The following is a 19,851-nucleotide window of genomic DNA, read 5'->3' as shown; positions in this document are numbered from 1 at the left end:
GAACAACAATGGCAGAGCAATGACAAAGTGACCAAAAAACCAAAATTAGCAACCGCAGCAATTTATGATTGACATATCCAGTAATATTCTTCACACATTCAGATCCCAGCTGGCAACTGTATTAATCTGAATTAATGACAGACTACATTCCCCAGAAAACCAGATTCATTAGCTCTCTTTGGTGCTGCACACAGACAGAGCCAATCCAAGACAATTGCTACCACTTCAGACCTGCACATGTCTGAAAGAGAAAGAGACATCGCAGGAAGTAGTCATGGGAAGCTATACATGTGTGAGAGGGGTCACCAATACTGCCTGGTTTCAAAACACTCCAAATCAACTGGGAACAAGCACTAAACCACTCCATTGCTTTAACTAAAAATTGACTGTCAGTTTTTGATTTAATCTCCAGTCATAGCAGAGTCTGGTTTTACTCACTGTTTTGCCTGTTTCAGTTGTGTTTGTGGGGTTTTTTTTTAGGTGCAAATGAAAACAAGTTTGGTTTCCAGTATTTTTCACATACATTCCTTAGCAGCCTGTGGGGTTTTTTCTCCCCATATTTTTCTATGAAGGCATGTGTCACAAACTATATTTTGCTTATGTGAAATAAAAGCCCAGATGATCAGAAATCCACAGAGGCCTCACTTTAGAAAAAGCAGGTGTGCACACCCTGGTTGCGGGCTGACATCTTGACTAACCAAATATTTAAGGCCATAGCTTGTAATACAAAAAGCATGTACTCATCTAATCCTGAATATTGAGGCAAATACCAAACTTGAGATTGCCTTGATTTGGATTCCAGGTTCAATAGCTCTTTTCCCAGGCCAACATACACTCCAGGTCAGAGTACTCGGCTCCCCAAGGCCATCACAGAGATGGTTCTGCATGTACAGCAAAAACTAAAATTAAAAACTGCCCAATAACTTCCCTTCTGTGACTTCTTTCTCTTTCCTGTAACTTTGCCAAGTTAGTATACTGAGGTTTTCCCAGATGTCTGTAATGAGTACAGCATTTTTGGGAAATTTTAGCTATTTTTGAAGAGTTCAACAGTTTCTCAGAAGATGGCTGAGAAAGAAGAGAACTCCCAACACCATGTTTTAAAAAAATTAAAACCCAATCCGTAAAAACCTCTGGAATTAGGAAAAGTTGTGTCAAGTTGTTCTTAGGATGCCTTTGGGTATTTGTTTACTTCACCTAACCAAGACAATGACTCCTGAAACTGCCAGCCAGAGCTTGGCAGTTCAGCTCATATCATGTATGTGCTCTAGATGTGTCTCAACCCAACTCCTACAGCGTCTTCCCCACACTTTTTCTCTGTGGTCTGAATTGCTGTGTTTCAGAGAATGAGAAGAGAGAAAATGAAGCATTTCCCATGTTAACTTCCAGATTTCCAGAGGCAGAGGTAATCTCTTTCCTACTAAGGGAAAAGCCCTGAAGGGTGAGGTTGGAGGCTTGGAGACTGGACTGTCCCACTGTTAAGGGAGATTCAAGACCAATGATGAAAAACTAGAGATTAGAAAAGGAGGAGGAACAGAAAAACTAGGGAAAGACAACTGGAAGAAAAAGTACAGAAAGAGATGGGCAAGGAAAAAACTCACAGCAGAGGGCAAAGGACAGCCCCTTTGTCTGTGCACCTTCAAGGGCAGCAGAGAGTGGCTGAAGGCAGTGAATGATCTAAGTAATACAATAATGGAAACAGGCTGCAAAACAGGAGGATGTAACCTCCTGTCAGACATCCCCCACCCCAGTGTGGAACACAGCATGAGGCTGGATCCCAGCAGCAGCACTCTCCTCCTGCCATCCCAGCACACCCAGGTGTGGTATGCAATGCACATTTTATCATTGCACCACCCTGGGTAGGAGAATGGAGTATAACCACCAAGCCAATGCTTTCACCACCATCCCAGATAGTTAGTTCACAGAGCAGCTGGATGAGAGTTAATGTTTCCATATTTCTTTTGCAGTTTCCTCTTTTACAGGAAAAGAAAAATCACTAAATAGTGATAAATCTCTTTAAAGATTGTATATGCAAAGTCAGACATAAGGCACTAAATATCTAGGTTGAAGTTGTCTGTGCAACCTTTAGCTTTTATGGTAAAAAGAAACCTAAATTATTTTAAAGTGTAAGGTATAATGATTTGAGATTTATAAAAAGGTTTCTAAGTATAACTGAAATTACTTCATTAAAATAAGCAATAACTTCCACATTTGCAGCAGGTTATGAAGGAGAGGAAGGCACTAATCCATGTGTTGCTTCATTGAACATGAAAAGAACCAGGTCACTAACCTTCAATCAAAAATGGAAAACACATTGTTTTGCAATACAAATGCTAGGAGTTCCCTTTTTTTCCTGTGACAGATAAGTGAAACAAGAAGTCAGCTATTTTTTTGAAAAGAGGAATTTTGCCAGTGGTTTTGATTTACATAGCTCTCAAGTTTGCTGAAACTGTTAAAGCTTCAGCCAGGAAATTGTTTCTTTGTTTAGGTCTTAAAGGATGAGACTATATTTTTAATATTCAGGTCATGCTTTAGTTTCTAAGAAAAAATAAAATCTACTACTAAGAAAATGTAAATGTTTGCCACTCAGATGTTGGATGTGTCTCCCTGATAGTCAGCCAAGGAACTCTAACACATGATATCATGGCTTTAACTCCAGTTTCTGGTGTTGGTTTTTAATTTCCTCAGCATCAAGTGGCAGAAATCAAAAGCATCTAAAGATCCTGGGTTTTTTACTCAGATTTTGAAGCTGTGACCTCACTTTTCCAAGCAGTTAAGCAGTAAACTGAAGTTATATCTGCTATAAACCACAGGTCCTTTGCTTAGCTGTATATGAAAGCCTGCTCAGTGGTCCCTGGTAACCTACCCTGTCTGAAAAGATACCTGCTCATCCGAATATATGAACTTTTCAAAACAACAAGAGGAGGCAGAGAGTATTTTTTGCTTATTTTCCTCCTTATACTGCTTTTTACTTTACTGAAACTTCATTTTCATGTTAGCCTCTCTACCCTTTGCCTCCTTTTAATATTTAGTATCATGGGAGGGAAGGGACCAACAGTAAGCAAAGAACCAAGGACATATCCCAAACGCTACACAGCTAACGGTGTGGCCAGAAGGCGTGTGCCTCTTCCTCCAGGGCACAGCAAGGCAATTCTGGATCCCTGTGTGGGCATTTCCCAGTGCATGCACACAACTGCTTCCCCATGAGCTCAGTGCTATCAGGCCAGGCTGACACTCCTGGCTGGAGTCAGTTCCCTGGTACAGTTCTACTTAAATCATAAATAAGTCCCTTTGGTTTTTCATGTCTGTCTTGGCTCCTCTGACTTGCCCAGACATGGGCCTTCTATTTACATCACAGAAAGGCCAACTACTTCATGAGGACTTGGTAATGGCTGACTAGCCTGCCTGCTTTCTTTCTTGGTACAGCTGGTATGATCTTCGCATCACAACTGGACTCTTAGGAGCCCCACAAACCCTGACATTTAAGCCCAACATACATGTGGTATTAATTTTCTACATCCATTCACTTCATCTAGGAAGCAAACCACCTTTTATCTTATAACCTCTTTTCTACTAAATAATCCTGCATGTGACCACTACTTATTTCCAGCCTCTGGCAATCAAATTTAATGGGCAAGTTCCAAGGCCTAGCAAGTATCCTAGGGACAAGTCACCTACTGCACAGCCTCGGGACTGCATCAGCACTATATACCCTGCTGCTGAGCAAAGCACTGGGACAGCACTGGGACAGCTACATCTCCTCCTGTGTGCTGCTTCCACTGAGTAGAAGGGGATGGAAAAGAGATAACTGGCATAATTAAAAATTCAGCTGGAAAATAATTTGTCACTCTTTAAAAGAAAAAAAAAAAAGGAAAAACCAAAACCCCTTTTTCTTGGGGGGTTTTTTTTTTTTTTGGGTTTGTTTTGTTTTGGTTTTGGTTTTTTTTTTCCAGCAGAAAGTGTTCTAACCACTGAGAGTACCTCACCGGGTTCTAACTCTCGATCAGCTGCACACGGCCGCCACCTCCTGGCACAAATCTGATTTCTTGTGGTCCCAGGAGGTGCAGACTCCATCTCTGGCAGGTCAGTGCCTATCGAGCCAGCTGCAGGCAGACCCATGCAGTTCTCCCTTGTTATATATGTTATCCTTACTTTGACAGGAAAATTAACCCCTTATTTTCTGTCAACCATGCCGAAAAAGTGACAGTTAAAATTACTTACATGCAAGGATGGATAAATCTCACCCTAACACTTTAGCTAAATACTCAAAACTAAACTCAGTCAGCTACCTTTTGGTAGTTACCTCTCTAGGAATGGTACCACAGCCTTTACAGCTGTTCTGCCTTGTTGGTCACACTAATGATTTCTGCAAGTCTAGCCACCTAGAGGGATAAGCCAGGATTGGAGATGGGGTTAGTCCTCTCTGCCTGCAGGACCAGCTCATCAGCCATGCTTATGGAGTCTCACTACTGAACTAGATTAGCTAAAGGAGGAAATGCATAATCTGGGATGCTTCCTGGTTTCGATGGAGGAGGATGGGAGGAAAAAAAGCTGCTAGCTCAGAACGGTTTTGCAGTTGGCCAAGGGTTGGGCCAATGCAAGCATTCAGTCCTGTCCTACTGCTGATGACTGAAGGAGCCCTGTGGCAGAGGTAATGGTTGACTGCACTCAGGGCTTGTACATCTTGTACTGTTTTAATTCTCCTCTATTTATTTTTGTCTCCTAAACTGCCAAAACTTCCAAAACTATAATATATATGTTTTTAATAATGATTGATTTGTGATTCTCTAGCACATCTCTTGATAAATATTCTCAAATATGAAAGTACATGCAGTCAAAAGTACTAAGTATTAGCCAGGATTTATAGTCAAACATCTATAATCATGCAACTTACCATTTTCACAAATGTCCTCAAAACAGGATGAAACACACCCCAAAGACCAGCAGGATCCCATTTAACCCAGTTGCTTAGATAACATCAGGTTTGGTTTAAAGTACATTCACCTTAGCACCACCCAATAAAGAATCCACTGAACTTAAAAACCTTAACAGGCCCATTACAAAGAGCCAAAAGAAAGGGAACAGTCTTAGTATAATACAAAGTTTATATGGGACTAGATTAATTCTTTCTTTTCAATATAGAGCTGCTTTATCAGGCAACACTATTCCATATCCTGCTGGACGGACCAAGACCTAGATCCCTACTTGCAGAGCACCAGAGCACCTTTAGGCTGAATCCCAGCAGCATCAGAACATTTTCATCACCAGACTGCACTAGCATCTTCCTCCATAAAATATCATGTTCTAAATACCTATATATATATATATATCTATATCTATATATATATATATGTCTGTATAATTACCATGTTCTAAATATATATATATATATATATATCTGTATAAATACCATCTTCTAAATTCTTCTAGCAAGCATCAAACAAGTTCTGTAGAACTATGCCAAATTAGCACAACTGCCTGTTGAAAAGTGACGTTTCCCCCAGCACACAGCTGCATACCAACCTGATGTTCAGCCACGACAGCATGGGGGTTGTACCTCCACCAACAATCCACACAGTGAAAAACACGATGAGCAGAGTTGTTGAGAACATCATTTGGTGGGAGTAGGTAGCAGTATCTCGTATAGCCAGAGCAAATGCCATGGCTCCCCTGAGACCTAGCAGAAAGAATGAAACAGCACAGCTTCAGAACTGACTGTGGACAGCACAGCACCTTTCCTTGCTCCCTCCCACAAAGTGTCAGGCAGAAAGCACTGGGCTACAGTAGCTTTTAATTTCCTTAGATTCCCTGATAAATTGTGCCCTGGAATAATTTACAACAAAACGTTGTAAATATAAGTTATAGGAAACATCTAAGTTATAGGAAACGTCTCCTTGTTTCCTATAACTTAGAGAATCCACAAGTGCTGTGAAAAGGTGTAAATACTTCCAGAAACTAACAGGAAAGGAAGACAGAAACAAACATGATATGAACAACAGCAAAACATTATGTAAGTCAAGTAGCTTCCTGAATCCAGATGAAAATTCAGACTTTTCCAGTTGAATCCATAATTGAAATGTGAGTTCTTGACCTGACATTTTTATCACCTATAAAAATATTCTAGTTAATTACATGGTCACAGGCAGACTATATCTTTCCTCCTCTCCTCTGCTTCCAGTTAGGACACTTCAGTAGCAAGAGCAAGCCATGGCATTGGACCACCTGCAGACTTCTTATGTAGAGGAACCACAGGATGGTTAAGGTTTTAAGGAACCCCTGGAATTCATCTGGTCCAATTCCCCTCTTTGAACAACCCCTGCTCTACCTGCAGTAGGTTGCACAGGACCGTGTCCAGATGGCTTTTGAATATCTCCATGGATGGAGATGCCACAACCACTCTGGACAATTTGTACAATGTCTGGACATAGTAAAAAAGGTTTCCTGATGTTCAAACAAAACTCCATGTGTTCCAGTTTGTGTCCATTACCTCTGGGCCTGGCACAGGGCACCACTGAAAAGAGCCTGGCTCTATCCTCTTTATATCCTCTTTGATACAGAGGATTCCCCAGAACTTCTTGAGGATGCACATGTTTAGACACACAATACATAATTTGCCTCAAATTATAAGCTGAAACAGTTGTTTATGTGACAGAAATTACAAGGCAATTTAAGTCAAATACCTTTGTCCAACTAAATGGGAAAGGGTACCCATAAATACACCTCAATTTTCTCAGCAGGTGTCTGTTTCTGCACAATGTGAACATCCTCTCAGCTAGAAATAACCTTTTGGAAGAGATGCAGCCCAATTCTCCCATGACCTTCACAAGCACTTCAAATGAAAATGCTCTCTTCCTAGCATGAAGTGCTGCCTGCTGTGAGCAGGGAGCATTTCGAGATGTCACCCACTCCAGACAGGGCACACTTTCTGTAAAGGCTGAAAGACACATGATGGCATGCTGCAACAATCAGTAAGTAAGCCTTCCCTTTAGGATGCATGAGTGTGGATCACAAAAACAGAAGGTAGCAGAGTCAATTGCTTATGAGTTAAAATTAAGACTTTTTCCCTGCCCAGAATTTTTGCTCTTACCTGAAAACATCATCATGTGCTGAAAGCTCCAGCTGATCTTATGCCTTCTGCCCAAATTCAGCAAGAAGGAGAGGGGGTAGATATGTGCAGCTCTGCCCAAAAAGATTGCAACCTGTTTGCAGCTGAGAGTTAAGGATTTCTTTTTCATGAGGTATGTAGGTTTTGGTACCTTACATGAAGCTTTTGTTTTAGTAAGAGATTTACATCATGATATCTTCTTCCTGTACATGTGTATTTAAAGCAGACTTTCTCCAATTTTATGCAACTTGTGCATTCAAAAGTGATTGCACAAAATAAAAATTTTTACTAATATAACTAAATTTTTAGATGCACAGTGAAATTATATCTAGTATTAAAATTATCAATTGTACAAATGTAGACTTTACTTTGAAAATTCACTTTAAACAATTATCACCAGCATCATTCAATTTTGAGTTTTGGAACAACAGAAATGCAGCCCTGTATACAGAGGGGAAACCAACTTAAGACCAGCAAGTGGCCACCCCATTATGACTCCTGCAGAGGCAAAATATCCTAATGGCTAGCAAACACCAGTACAGAGTTACTAAGAATATAAATCCAAAAGCCATTTGTCAGCACTAGAATAAAGTTGAAAAAGAATAGTGAAAGTATTGAAGAAATTGATGACAGTAGGTGGTAAGCACCCCCACTGTGGTGCAAAACATCCAGTGGTTCCGGTGAAGAAGCAGAAAGCTGAAAACACTCTCCACTGTATAAGGAGCACTTTGGGAAAAATTAGAGTAGTGGGTGAAATCCTGTAAAATGACAACATGGCCAGAAGCCAAACAAACACTGATCATTTGCTGCTGGCATGGGAACATTAGAAGAATAATACTTCTCCCATTGAAAAGAAAGAGAGTATAAGAGCTCTGGACACCACTGGCCAGACACCACTTTACTTTAGCCATAGCTAAAGTAAAGCAATACTATCAGCAGGGAATATCTCTAGGAAAATCAGATTTTGATTATTACTTTGTACAATAACCCTCACGTAACTATTCCAAGCAAATTTTACACCAGTCCTTTTGAGAACTGCAGAAATCAGACATCAGAAGCCATCAAGACTAATGTATGTAGGATAATAGCTAAGAGTTTGCCAAGGATGCTGAGGCTCTAGCTGTCTTTACATTCCATCCTTTCACTTTCAACAACTGGCGATGTCTATACCTTTCACTCCTGCAAGTTGTAAACTCCATGGGGACCATAGGTGTTAAGTAAAACATGGATGCTAGTACTAGTTGCCCTCCTCACAAAGGTAGAAAAGCACTCAAGAGGCAACAGAGGTTAAGTGTAGTGGTAGAAAAAGATGTGGAAAATGTATTAGAAGGCAAAAGTAGAGAAGCAACTACTGAAAATAAACCCAGGGTGGACAGCACATCTTGAGAGCAGATGGAAGGCCACACTAAGCATGAAAAATTACATTGCTTAGTATACCAGGTGCAACTATTCTGTTCATCTTTATCCAGTGTCTGCCTGGAGCATTTCTCAGGTCAGAAAACTGGACATGAGGCGACGCAGGAGAAAATTTATTACTGTTCCAGAAAAAAGTAAATGGCCGAAGGAAAATAAAATCAAATGTGGTAAATCCTGAGAAGTAGTACAGAAAACAGTAGAAAGAAGAGAAAATAAGTACATCTCATGCATGGCCATCTTTATATGTCCTTTTACAGGGTTTTACCTCCATTGCCAACAGCCCTACTCCTACAGCAGGCAGAGGGAAATGAGGACTGGAAGACTAGTTCCCATTTCTTCATGCACACTTATAATATAATTCTGCTGAATATTCAAGCAACCAGGAATATAGTGAGGAGAGAGTTACACAACTCATTTCAACAGGGGCAGGATGCAGAGCTTACATGAGTGTGACTACCACAAAGCGTACTGTTCTGGGGAATTTGAGAGTCGGGTACCAAGTCAACCAGAGACAATGGCAGAACCTTTAATCGTGTACCCTTCATGTAATGGTCTGCACCCCAGTTCAGTTCCCTTCTCCTCCCATCACCCGAAATGCTGACCTCTGGGGAATTGCTCAAAGATTATCTATTCACCCACATTCCTTTTTATGTATTTGACGTTTGCCCCGTACTTTCTCAAGGGACCACTGGAAGTGGAGAGAAGAATTAATCCTTTCCTAGGTCTCCAAAGTTCAAATACAAGAACAACACAAGCAGTGTTGGCTGTCAATAGCCAAAGCACACAGTAAAGCATATTCATTTCTTATCTAGTGAAATTCTATGGCTTCTAACATTCAGGTACAGAGCCAACAACTATGTGGCACAGAGGCCTTAGGGCTTAGATGTAAGGTGTGACCAAAGATTTTTCTCAAAATTATTGTGCCTGCAAGATAATAGGAAAACTTAGGCCAGCCACCATTCTCTGCTTGGCAAAGCCAACAGACATCACAAGTTTTTGGGCACATAAGAAAATAGAGAAACCTCACACAATGAAAAAGGATACAAAAGCTCCAATAATGAAAACTGGGCTGAATATGTGCTTCTGGAAAGTAAACAGTGCCAAGCCCATATAAGAAAATATGAAGTTCTCAGCCAGGAAGTGCAACACCTCAAAGAGCTAGAGAGAAAACCATTGCATGTTAAAGGCCAAGTAAAAAAGATGCTGTAAAAACAAAAGTACATGGACTACTACAGCAATGCACTGTAAAAAAGGTAAAAGACATCCTTGCCTGCTTAGTGCGACTTCTTGATTCAACTGACAAGTTATTGTATGTATAATGTGCCTGGGTAATTCCACAGAAGAGGACAGCCACCACACCTGTGAACAGAACCACATGTAAAAATCAGTCTGTTTACTGCCAGCTCACCACACTTTCCCTTCACCAGCTCCATTTAATTTACACATCATTCTTAACCTTGATATTTTATGACTCTTCCATTCAAGTGAGTGAGATATCAGGTTAGGGAGATGGTGTCTGAACCAAACCATTGCCTTTGTTACACAGTGAGCTGCAGCTTCAACATTGAACAGAAGGAAAAAAACCCCAACTTTAGGCACAAACATATTTCTCATTGAAAAGATTTAGCGAGAAAGTGAAAAAATGGCTGCTGAGATGGACTTCTGTGCTTGAATCCAAGCAACTTACCAGTAAATCCACATGCTTCTGCAAGCAAGAAAGTGCTCCAGGACATCAAGAAGAAGAGAGCCGTTTCCAGCAGGGGGAAGCAGTGCAATTTGGTAAACTTTGTCACGTTAAGTCACTTGTTAAGGGATCAAAAGGAAATCCTTTGGCCTCTCTATTCTCAGTACTTCTGAAAAACACTTTTATGTACTAGCAGCCCATGCTTGTTGGAAAGAAAAAAACACTTTTGATGCTGAAAAATGCAAATTCCAACACATGAAGGCAAACTTCAGACTCAAATTGCAACAATCAGTTTTGGTTATTTTTGTTGTATGTCCATAACAAAGTGTGGCTCCACACCTTAGAAGTAATATTATCTTACTCTGTGGCTCCCTTTGAAGTGCTAGCAAGGAAGGGATATTTACCTGCTATTCCTTTTAGACCGTGTGTGCCTTGGCTTTTCAGGGAGTTGGTGAGGGAATGATGTTTTGTTCACCCTGCCAACCTCAATTACGAGTCCCACTCCCACATTCAAATAAAGCATAAAACCCATTCAAAAGCATTTAATTTACACAGTTGTTCTTGAATACAGCAACCGTAAGATCAACAATAATTTTTATTCTCAGATTTGTTAATAAGTCTTTTCCAGCAAGAGTGGCTACTTCAGTACTTTTAAGGCAAAACAATTGCTGCCTACAAAATGTATTTCCTCTCCTTGTGCTGATGTGTTTTAGAGAAAAAGCCAACTCAGAGCAGCTCAGCCTTTCAAAGGAAAGAAAAAACAAATTCATCTTGCAGAGGAGAGCAAAACCTCCTCTGCAAGATGAAAACATCAAAGCACACACTGAATTAACAATTCATACAGCTACTGAAGAAGCGGAACAGATTTCAGTAGTGTTAAGTTTAGCTCTTCACACACTACAAAAAAAAAGTTGTTCACCTATTTATAGAATCCTTTTGGTGTTGGTTTTTTCCTGAGCACTACTCTGGCAGGAGGCACACGCTGAACAGCACACTGTCTCTGAGGTGCAGACAGCTATGCACAGTTCACATGGAGGCAATCAGGACCAACTCTCCACTCACAGCTACTTCTTGCTGACATTCCCTGCTAACTTGGACTAGGGCAAACATATACTCCAGACACACCTTCAGCCATGACCTTACTTTGTCAGAAGGTTGCTCTCAAAACAAAGCCCAGAGCATCATTTAAAAAAAAAAAAAATTTCCATGTTGGCATTACACCAAATATAAAATGCAGCATTCTTTTTAAAACAGCTGTTAATTCTGCACAGAAACCACCTTAGACTTCTGAGCTCAGCTGAATTCCTCCCCACCACTTCCCCCAAACAGATCTATTTTCTAAGATCATGCTTCTGAAGCAGCAACATCCACCATAACAAAAACTGGAACCCATTTCCCCACAGAGTACTCAGATAATCCCAGTGCCTGGCTCAAGGGACATTCATGGATGCCTAGGGAAACTGGATAGGCACAGTCACTCCATGGGAGAGGAAGAGGTTAAACCTTGTTCCCCCGAAGTTAGCAAAGGGGCTTTGTCAGAACCAGTTCTTTATTTCCAGTCTTTTCTGGCAGTTTTGTGAATCAAACTGTTTATTCCCTTGGCTGTTATTGTCAGTAATCACAACAAAAATGTTTCATTAAATCTGAAAACTTGTGCTCATAATTTTGGAGGAAGCTCAAGGTGAGAGAAAGGTAAGAAAAACATTTTATTATTTCATATAATTGATCAAATTGAAATGTTAGCTGAAACTAAATTATTCTTTTTTTTTTTCTTAATTTTTTTCTTTATTTGTTAGACATGGCCTTGTATTTCACATCTTTTCAACCACTCAGATGCTGCAATTCAGTAAAAATATACAATGTGGTACTATAATTTAACTGTTTTTCAAAAAACACAGACAGCTTGCTGAAAGCCAGAATAAGTCCTTGTATATTATCTGCATAATTTGGAAACACAGCTTTCTATCTATTCTCAAAGGACAGTGCATGACTGCATTAAACCCCTTACTCAAAGAGGTACAAGTATGGGTACTTCCTGCTATGGAAATATTAACTCCATCCTTAATTTATGGGTTCTAATCAGATATGAATAGTAAAATGCAAATTTTGTTTGCTTCTACATCATTGCATGACATTAAGGATGTTTCCAAAAGAAAATAGCCATATAATTAAACAACCAAAGAAAAACAACAACACAAAACCAAAACAGAACAAAAAGACAAACATCCCCACCACACAGACAAAATGCCACCACAGAGGCTTTGCTCTGAACAGCCTCACATCACCTTCCAGAGCACAACCATTAGAAAAAGCAAGGATGGTTGCTGCTTCAGAAGCATAACTTTACAAAGTGGATCTGAATGCCTTTCAGCCAAAACCCACAACAACAGCAATTGAGAGTGAGAGCTAAGGATGGCTGGTAGCCTAAAAGCCAGAGGAGGAACCGTGGTTCTGGGTCACATAGATTGCAGAGCAGTGGAACTGAGACTGAACACTAAAGCATCAACAGCATATCTTCCCTGTTATACTTAAAGAGTTTCCATCATGCAGACATGTCAGGAAAATCTGTACAGTTCAGACAGGACTGCTTCAGAGTCACAGGTTCCTGATCATTGTACAGAACATCACATTTTTTCCTTTCAGGTCAGGGTTCAGAAGCCTAGGAACATCACAGCAGCCTGGGATATGTACAAATATGGCTACACTAGCCTGTCAGAAAGCAAAGACTTCAGCTTGTTCCTGACTCATGACTCCTGGAGTAGGGCAGGCTGGAGAAGGTCTACTGCCTGGGCCTAAAACAAGACCCACACAAATTGCATGCTAAGCACCTCAGAGATCTAACCAAATAACAGCAACAAGCATCAAGAGAACAGAATAGATTATGCAAGGTGACCTAAACTCTCACGGGGATAAAATTTTATCCAAGATGTATGACATCAGATTTCTGGCAAAAAAGTTTAAATGCAGGAGTCAAAGAATGCTGTGGGGGTCAGAAATAGCTGAGAGATTTTGCTGAAGACAGAATCAAATACCATTTACCATAGGAGATGTCTTTCAAGACTAATAAAAAACCTAGGTTTTATAACTCCATAAAAAGAAACTAAACATTACTAAGGCATGCCTTGGTTTGCCACAGCAACATCACTAAAACTTCTACTACGGCCTCAGTTTTATTGGAAAGGGTTCATTTCTGTAGGTACCTATAATGTCTTTCTATAGAAAAGAAGTCAAATGAATACTGATCATATTTTCATGCTCAGAATTAAACAAGCTAGAGTCAATTCTGCTATAATGGGAAACAGGAAAGCCCTGATAATATCCACATTTGCCATCTCAGCTGGAATACCAAATATGAAAAAGGATATCAGAGCTGTCACAACCCCCGTCACTGCTCCCATCATGAAAGAACCACTGAATATTCCCAGGAAAACACCAACAGACTTGAAAAATGCTGCAGCATCAAAAGCATGGGTATTTTCACCTGTTGGCTGGTAGGCAACTATAGATCTAGAAAGAGAGAGCACAATGACAAGTTAGAAGTGGCATCAGGAAACAATTTTTCCTGTAACAACACTACCTGAGCTACAGGGAGACAATCCCAGGCTGAAGGCATATGTGTCATTCTGGCCTATGCATGCATTAGGGGCCTTGGAAAATGTCTGCAATGGTTATCAATCCAGTTAAAGGCAATCCATTTAAACTTAATACAATGTTTCTCAGAAAAAGCATTTATTTGAGACAAATGCCAAAAGCAATTTGGTAATTTCAGAGTAGAAATTCCCATAGTTACTTACGAGGATAATACAATGGCAACAGCATCATTCAGCACACTCTCTCCGAACAGAAGGGCATAGAGATCGACATCAGCATGCAGCTCATTAAATATTGCTAGCACGGTAACTACAGAAAGAAAAGAGGAAAACAACACTGCAATGACTGCACGAGCTGTGGAGCAGACGGTCCAGTTTGGCTAAAGCAAGAAAACCCAGAAACTGAAGTACAGGATCAAAACTAAAATAGGAAACCATAGTCATGTTTACCTACAAGTAAGCAATTCCTCCACCAGTTTTAGGGCAGCTCCATTAAGAGGTGCCTTTTTTGTCCTCCCATCTGCATGGTGTTCATAGCAAGGCCCCCCTGATCAAGGGGCATGGGGCAGACAAAGACCTTCTACAAAAGCCCTGATATTATTTTAGAACATGTTCCATATCAAACAGTAAGCAAAATGTTCTGCAGCTCTTCCTGCTTTTAAAAGCTGTATGGATTGTTGACACAGCTTCATTATTTCAGCCATTGTAAAATAGTACAAATAATCCTAGGTGTTCCCCTAAGTATCCATTATGCCACAGGTGTGAATTTCCACATAATTTAAAAAGGACAAAAGTGCTAAATATTTATAAAAATATTCTGAGATGAAAGACCGTGATCTTGAAGATGTACCCATACAGGCACTTCAAAAATCACAAGGTGATTTTTTTGCATAAATTGTATGCGGCCACCAGCTGTTCAGAGCTCAGCTCAATCACAGGAGCTACTTCCCATTTTCACACTAATCACCACTAAGCACCTCAAATAAACTGCTTTAAATGTCAAGCTGCATATTTCAGCACTCCCCACTCTGGTCCCTGGCCTTTGCCAGCCCTACAAACTGTTCTGTCAAGTGGAGACTTCATGTGAGCCTGCTTGACTCTCTACATAAGGATGTCTACATTATTTGGGCAAAAGCTGAAATTACTTGTCCAGAAAAGCATTCTTTGGCCTTAACTTATAAAACATGGAGTTTATTTGAAAGAGGAACAGAAAATCCCCCACCTACAGAAGATAAAAGTTTCAAATACTGCTCTTAAACTACCCAGCCCCAAGCAATGTAGCTGCAGAAGGAAGTCCTGCTATCCAGAAAAAGCAACAATTTCATCTATTTGCTATCCTAAACTTGATGCACACTTAAAAAGAAGACACTTAACAAAAAGCATTTAAGTATTTGATCAGGAGAATTAGACTTTTCTCCAAATATATCATGATGTCATGCCAGTTCAGTCACAAATCAGCAGAGAACAGCTTTCAAAATACTCAGAATTTGTATGTATTTCAGAGAAGAGGTTCAGAGATATTAATATGAGATAACTGAAAATAGAGTCCTGTTAACATGAAGCTGAAAATCCTAACAATAAGGTTATTTTGGAAGGTTATTAAAAATGTTCATCAAGCTACCTGGATCAGTGGCAGATATTATCGCTCCAAAGAGGAGGCAGTCTGTGTAATAGAATTTATCAGACAGCTGACCCACCAGCTTCATCAGTTTCACAACCCCATACATGAGATTCCTGAAGAGAAAGAAGATAAAACATTCCAAGTCAAACAATCTGATGCATTTCAGACAGACCAAGGGAAAGCACAAGCAACAATATTTCAGACAGGCTTGTTGATGCTACAGCTCAGTGGGACACCGCCACAGTGTAGCAGAAAGCTCTCAAAGTGAACTTCCCTCTTTTCCCTTTGAAGCAAATCAAGCAATATGTGATTCAGAAGACATCATTTAAAACCAGTAAGTCTGAAATCTTCACACAATTAGCACAGAGTCTACATGTTTCTTCCATTTCCCACCAAGTTTTCTCTGCTCAAAATCCCCCTCAGTATTATTTCAACACAATACATAGGCCAAAAGCTCTGCGGTAAGAATAATCTATAATAAGAGATTACTTCTCTAGTGCAATTCTTTGAGAGACAAGCCAAGGTCACCAATCCAATTCAGGATTTCTGTTATTCAGAATATCTATATAAAAAAAACCCAGTAATATGAGCAGGATAAGAGATCGTAGGCAAGCAAATCAACGTGACCAGCTATCTTAAACTAAATGTGTGTTTATATACATACATAAAATATCTATATGTAGGCAAAGAGAGAGAGTGTTTATCAGCTTAAGCTTTAGTGCAGAGAGGAACTGATATCAGAGATCACTTACCCAATAATAAAACAAGACACTGCTGTTCCTAAAAAGGCGTAAGCCAAAATGGACCCCAAATTCCTGAAAAAGTGTCTCTGCACAAGAAAAAGAGGTTTATATACTTACTTCAGAAAAGCTATATTGCCCATTCAGAACCATGTAGCACACTACTTCACTTGCATCAATACACAGAAGCACACGTCTATTTCAGAGAAACATTTCAATTACTGCTATGTAAATTCAATCTAACTTCAGTAAATTGAATAAACCAGATCTGTGCCATGCATTAGACCCTACATGTAGCTTAATGACAGAAAGCTTATTGACAGAAACCAGCACCAATTCAGGGTCTCTTCAAGCAAGATCAGAATCTGGGCTCTTCTGCCATTAAGGGTCTGGCACATCTCCACTGGGATTCAGGGTTAGGTCTGCCTCTCAGCATAATTTACTGCATTTTGGATATTTGAGAAGGACCAAAACAATTCATAATAGAACATAATTTACTTTAAATGAAACTGACATCAATGTCTGGCTAAGTTCAAAGGAAAACAAATCAACAAAATTAAGTAGGGTTTAATACATTTATACTCAAAAATATATGTATTTTCTCTTAAAACAATATGACCTAACCATATCTGGAGGAAATTAGATTTTTCTTACTGTAAGTAAATGCCTGAAAGGAGACTACAATCCTGAACAAATCAGCAATCTCTCGTTTTAGAAAAAGGATCTATTCTCCTCAGAAGTTATTGCACTTACTTTCTTCAGGCTATAACCAGCATGAAAAATAATAGGAGGCAATAGAATGTTGAAGAAAACTTCTGGGTCAAATGTTACCTAAGAAACAAAATATGAAATTTCAATTATAAACAGACATATACAAATTGTTAGAACTCTCTCCTCATTCATTTTCTGACAACCGCTATTTTTGGTTAATGAAATAGATAAGCTGAGCCCCTAAAACATTGGCCAGCTCTATTTGTACATAGCAGCAAAAAGCTGCAGCTCCTGTTGGTAAATAGCATCTAGAATGAACAGGCATTACCTTGGTTACTCATGATCTGGCAGCAGTCCCAAACACAGTCCCCTATTTTAAATTAAAAATTTCTAGCAGAAATGATGCTGGAGAAGATATCTCCTATTGTATACCTGATACTGGCATAGCTGCAGATGAAATGCTATTTTAGCTTACTTTTTTTGTACAAATTTAGTCACTGAATAATTATTGTAAGCCAATCAAGTCAGATACAAGACTGGTTTTCAGAAATGTGGATCATACACCTCTTCCATGTATTTCAGTAGGAGTTCCAGATATCCATGAAGGACTACACTACATTAATAAAAAAACCAGTTAAAATGCAAACAGAAGACCTCCACACGTATGAGACTAACTAGGCTCTCTTCACCCACTACCTAAGCACAGGTTAGAAGACAAACACTACAACTGTGCCCTCCCAGAGCACATTTCAGCTCAGACCTGAAATGTCTGAGCCCTTCCAGACTCATTTCAGCTAAACTGAGATACCTACAGCAGACAGATACACATAGGCAGCTAAGCTCTCTTCATAATCTGCAGAAAGAAGTACTTTTAGATCACAGTCCTATGCTTCAAAGTCTAGCTTTGATACACACAAAAGGTGGTTAATTCCTGACACTGAATAAAAAGGCAAATAACACATCTGAATAACTGCTGGTAGGTGAATTTTACTTCCAACACCAGACTGCCTCATTTGGTGATTTCCAGGGTGGAAGCAGTAACTACTTCCTGGCAATAAACAGATTTTAAAACCCTAGGGGAAAAAGACCAAAACAACAAGGAACAATCACTTTTCACTATGAAATTATCATTTTCCTTACTTTGCATTTATGCAAGGCAGCACAAGGCTTTTTTTTTTTTCTGTTCAGCTGATCTCCGTAAATTCTACAGATGTTAGAAACATACATTAAGTCTTCAAACCAAGGCCTTTAGGAAAGCACCACATACATGTAACAGAGCACAGTTTCTCCAACAATGATATAATACAGAAGATGCTTTTGAATTAAGCATTGAAGTGCTGTTACTGTCAGGAATACTGACACTTGGCACTGCCTGAGGTTCAAACGCAATGGAGGGGGAGGAGGGAGGGAAGCATAGATGAAGGAGAAACACTTAGCCAAGCATGTGAAATGGTGTAGCCTCACCTTTCTCAACATGTCATTTTGCTCCACGTTGTGGATCTTGCCAGGGCTTATTTCCCCTTTGAGCGTGTACTCGAAGAACTTGCCGCTGACGTTGACCAGCAGGGTGGTGAAGGGCCTGTCCTCCTGCGAGCAGCTGAATGGTTTGTCGTGGCCACTCGTGGAGGGAGTGCCATATCTCAGGATCACCCCAACTATGAGTCCTGGAAGAGAGGTAAAAATCTAAAAATCCATGAGGCTGATTTGCTACTCCTGCACTTTAACAAGTTCCAATCATCATCCAAGGGATCATGCATGAACTTGACAAGCATATGGGCATCATAAACACCTTGAAGTGAATTGTTACTATCAGTTTTCTGCAGCGGAAGAGAGGCCCTGATCACATCAAAACTACCAGTGAATCTGAAGTATCTGGTACCTGACTGAAGTGACAAACAAATGGTTCCATTTCACTTTTTGTCTTCCTCACCCTCATTCGCACCTCAAAAGTGTAAACCCCCAAAATCCCCCACATCAAATACATGTCACCTGCCTTAGGACAGAACCAAGCAAACACACCATTGCCAGAAAACATCAACTGCTGGAAACACCTGACTGTAACTGCTCTGGAATGGTGATGTTTGCCATATTATTTTATGGCTGCAGCAAGAACACAGTTTTTAGTCTTACAATTCTAGGCTAGTAAACAATGCCTGTTGCACAATCTTCTGTGTATTCCACAAACTTTAAAACTAAGATAGATGACATGCACAAAGAAGACACTATATGACATTTGCAAGCATTTTCCACATTTCATATAAACAAAAATAAAATAAGGTGTAAATGAGCAATCACAAGAGATCCAGGATTCAGGAATATAGGACATTATCACTTAGGCAGCAGAGAAAATCCAACCAGAAAATACTATCAATAACAAATGCATAAGACACAGTGACAAAAATAATTCCTAACTTAATGCCAAGGGGCTGGAGAAGCACAAAGTTCTAAATGAGCACCATTCCTGTTACAATGTACTAAGAACATCTGCAGAGAGAATGTATAAGAACAGTCAAAGTGGTTTTGGTCTGGTAAGTAAACAAATTGATACCCTCTTACTAAAGGCTCCCTGTTGCCTTAGGATGATCTGCAATTTAATCCTTGTTCCAGACAACTGCAAGATGAAGATGGATGTTTGGTGCTTTTGTTGACAAATCAGTAGTCAGTGTTGAGTTTGCTCCCTGTGACTCTCCCTCTGCATCCATAGTTTCCCCAGAGAGAAAATGAAGCTGACAGGTAGTAACCAAAAAAATAAATGAGATAAAACAAACAAAAAAATCTACCACACATAACAAAAACCCCAAACAGACTTATTGTTATGACATAGTGCACAGAGTAACCAAGCTGCACCCCCAAAAAGCCAACCAAAGGAGCACACCTCATTCTCCTGAAGTCCATAGTAACAAAACCATTTTAATGCTAGAAGATAGCTGCTACCTGCTGTGTGACACTAGTGGAAGGCTCATCTCCAGTCTTTCCTCTCTAAGAGC

The 19,851-nt window shown here is 39.9% G+C and overlaps 1 protein-coding gene across 2 annotated transcripts in view; it reads right to left on the bottom strand.

Moving 5' to 3' along the window:
* Positions 1 to 19,851, bottom strand: part of SLC9A7 (solute carrier family 9 member A7) — a 69,565-nt gene that overhangs the window by 18,594 nt on the left and 31,120 nt on the right. For both annotated transcript variants that reach the window (XM_041422134.1, XM_041422135.1), the window contains exons 2-12: positions 18,329 to 18,528; positions 16,907 to 16,984; positions 16,166 to 16,242; positions 15,414 to 15,526; positions 13,997 to 14,102; positions 13,568 to 13,709; positions 10,206 to 10,311; positions 9,789 to 9,877; positions 9,563 to 9,676; positions 7,085 to 7,196; positions 5,521 to 5,674 (exon numbers count right to left, since the gene is read on the bottom strand). In XM_041422134.1, the coding sequence (XP_041278068.1) occupies positions 5,521 to 5,674; positions 7,085 to 7,196; positions 9,563 to 9,676; positions 9,789 to 9,877; positions 10,206 to 10,311; positions 13,568 to 13,709; positions 13,997 to 14,102; positions 15,414 to 15,526; positions 16,166 to 16,242; positions 16,907 to 16,984; positions 18,329 to 18,528 (1,291 nt within the window). The remainder of the gene's footprint in view (positions 1 to 5,520; positions 5,675 to 7,084; positions 7,197 to 9,562; positions 9,677 to 9,788; positions 9,878 to 10,205; positions 10,312 to 13,567; positions 13,710 to 13,996; positions 14,103 to 15,413; positions 15,527 to 16,165; positions 16,243 to 16,906; positions 16,985 to 18,328; positions 18,529 to 19,851) is intronic.

This window comes from Onychostruthus taczanowskii, unplaced genomic scaffold (assembly GCF_017590055.1).
Source record: "Onychostruthus taczanowskii isolate IOZ18803 unplaced genomic scaffold, ASM1759005v1 scaffold71, whole genome shotgun sequence".
Lineage (NCBI taxonomy): Eukaryota > Metazoa > Chordata > Aves > Passeriformes > Passeridae > Onychostruthus > Onychostruthus taczanowskii.
This window is presented reverse-complemented; position numbering and strand designations above follow the sequence as displayed.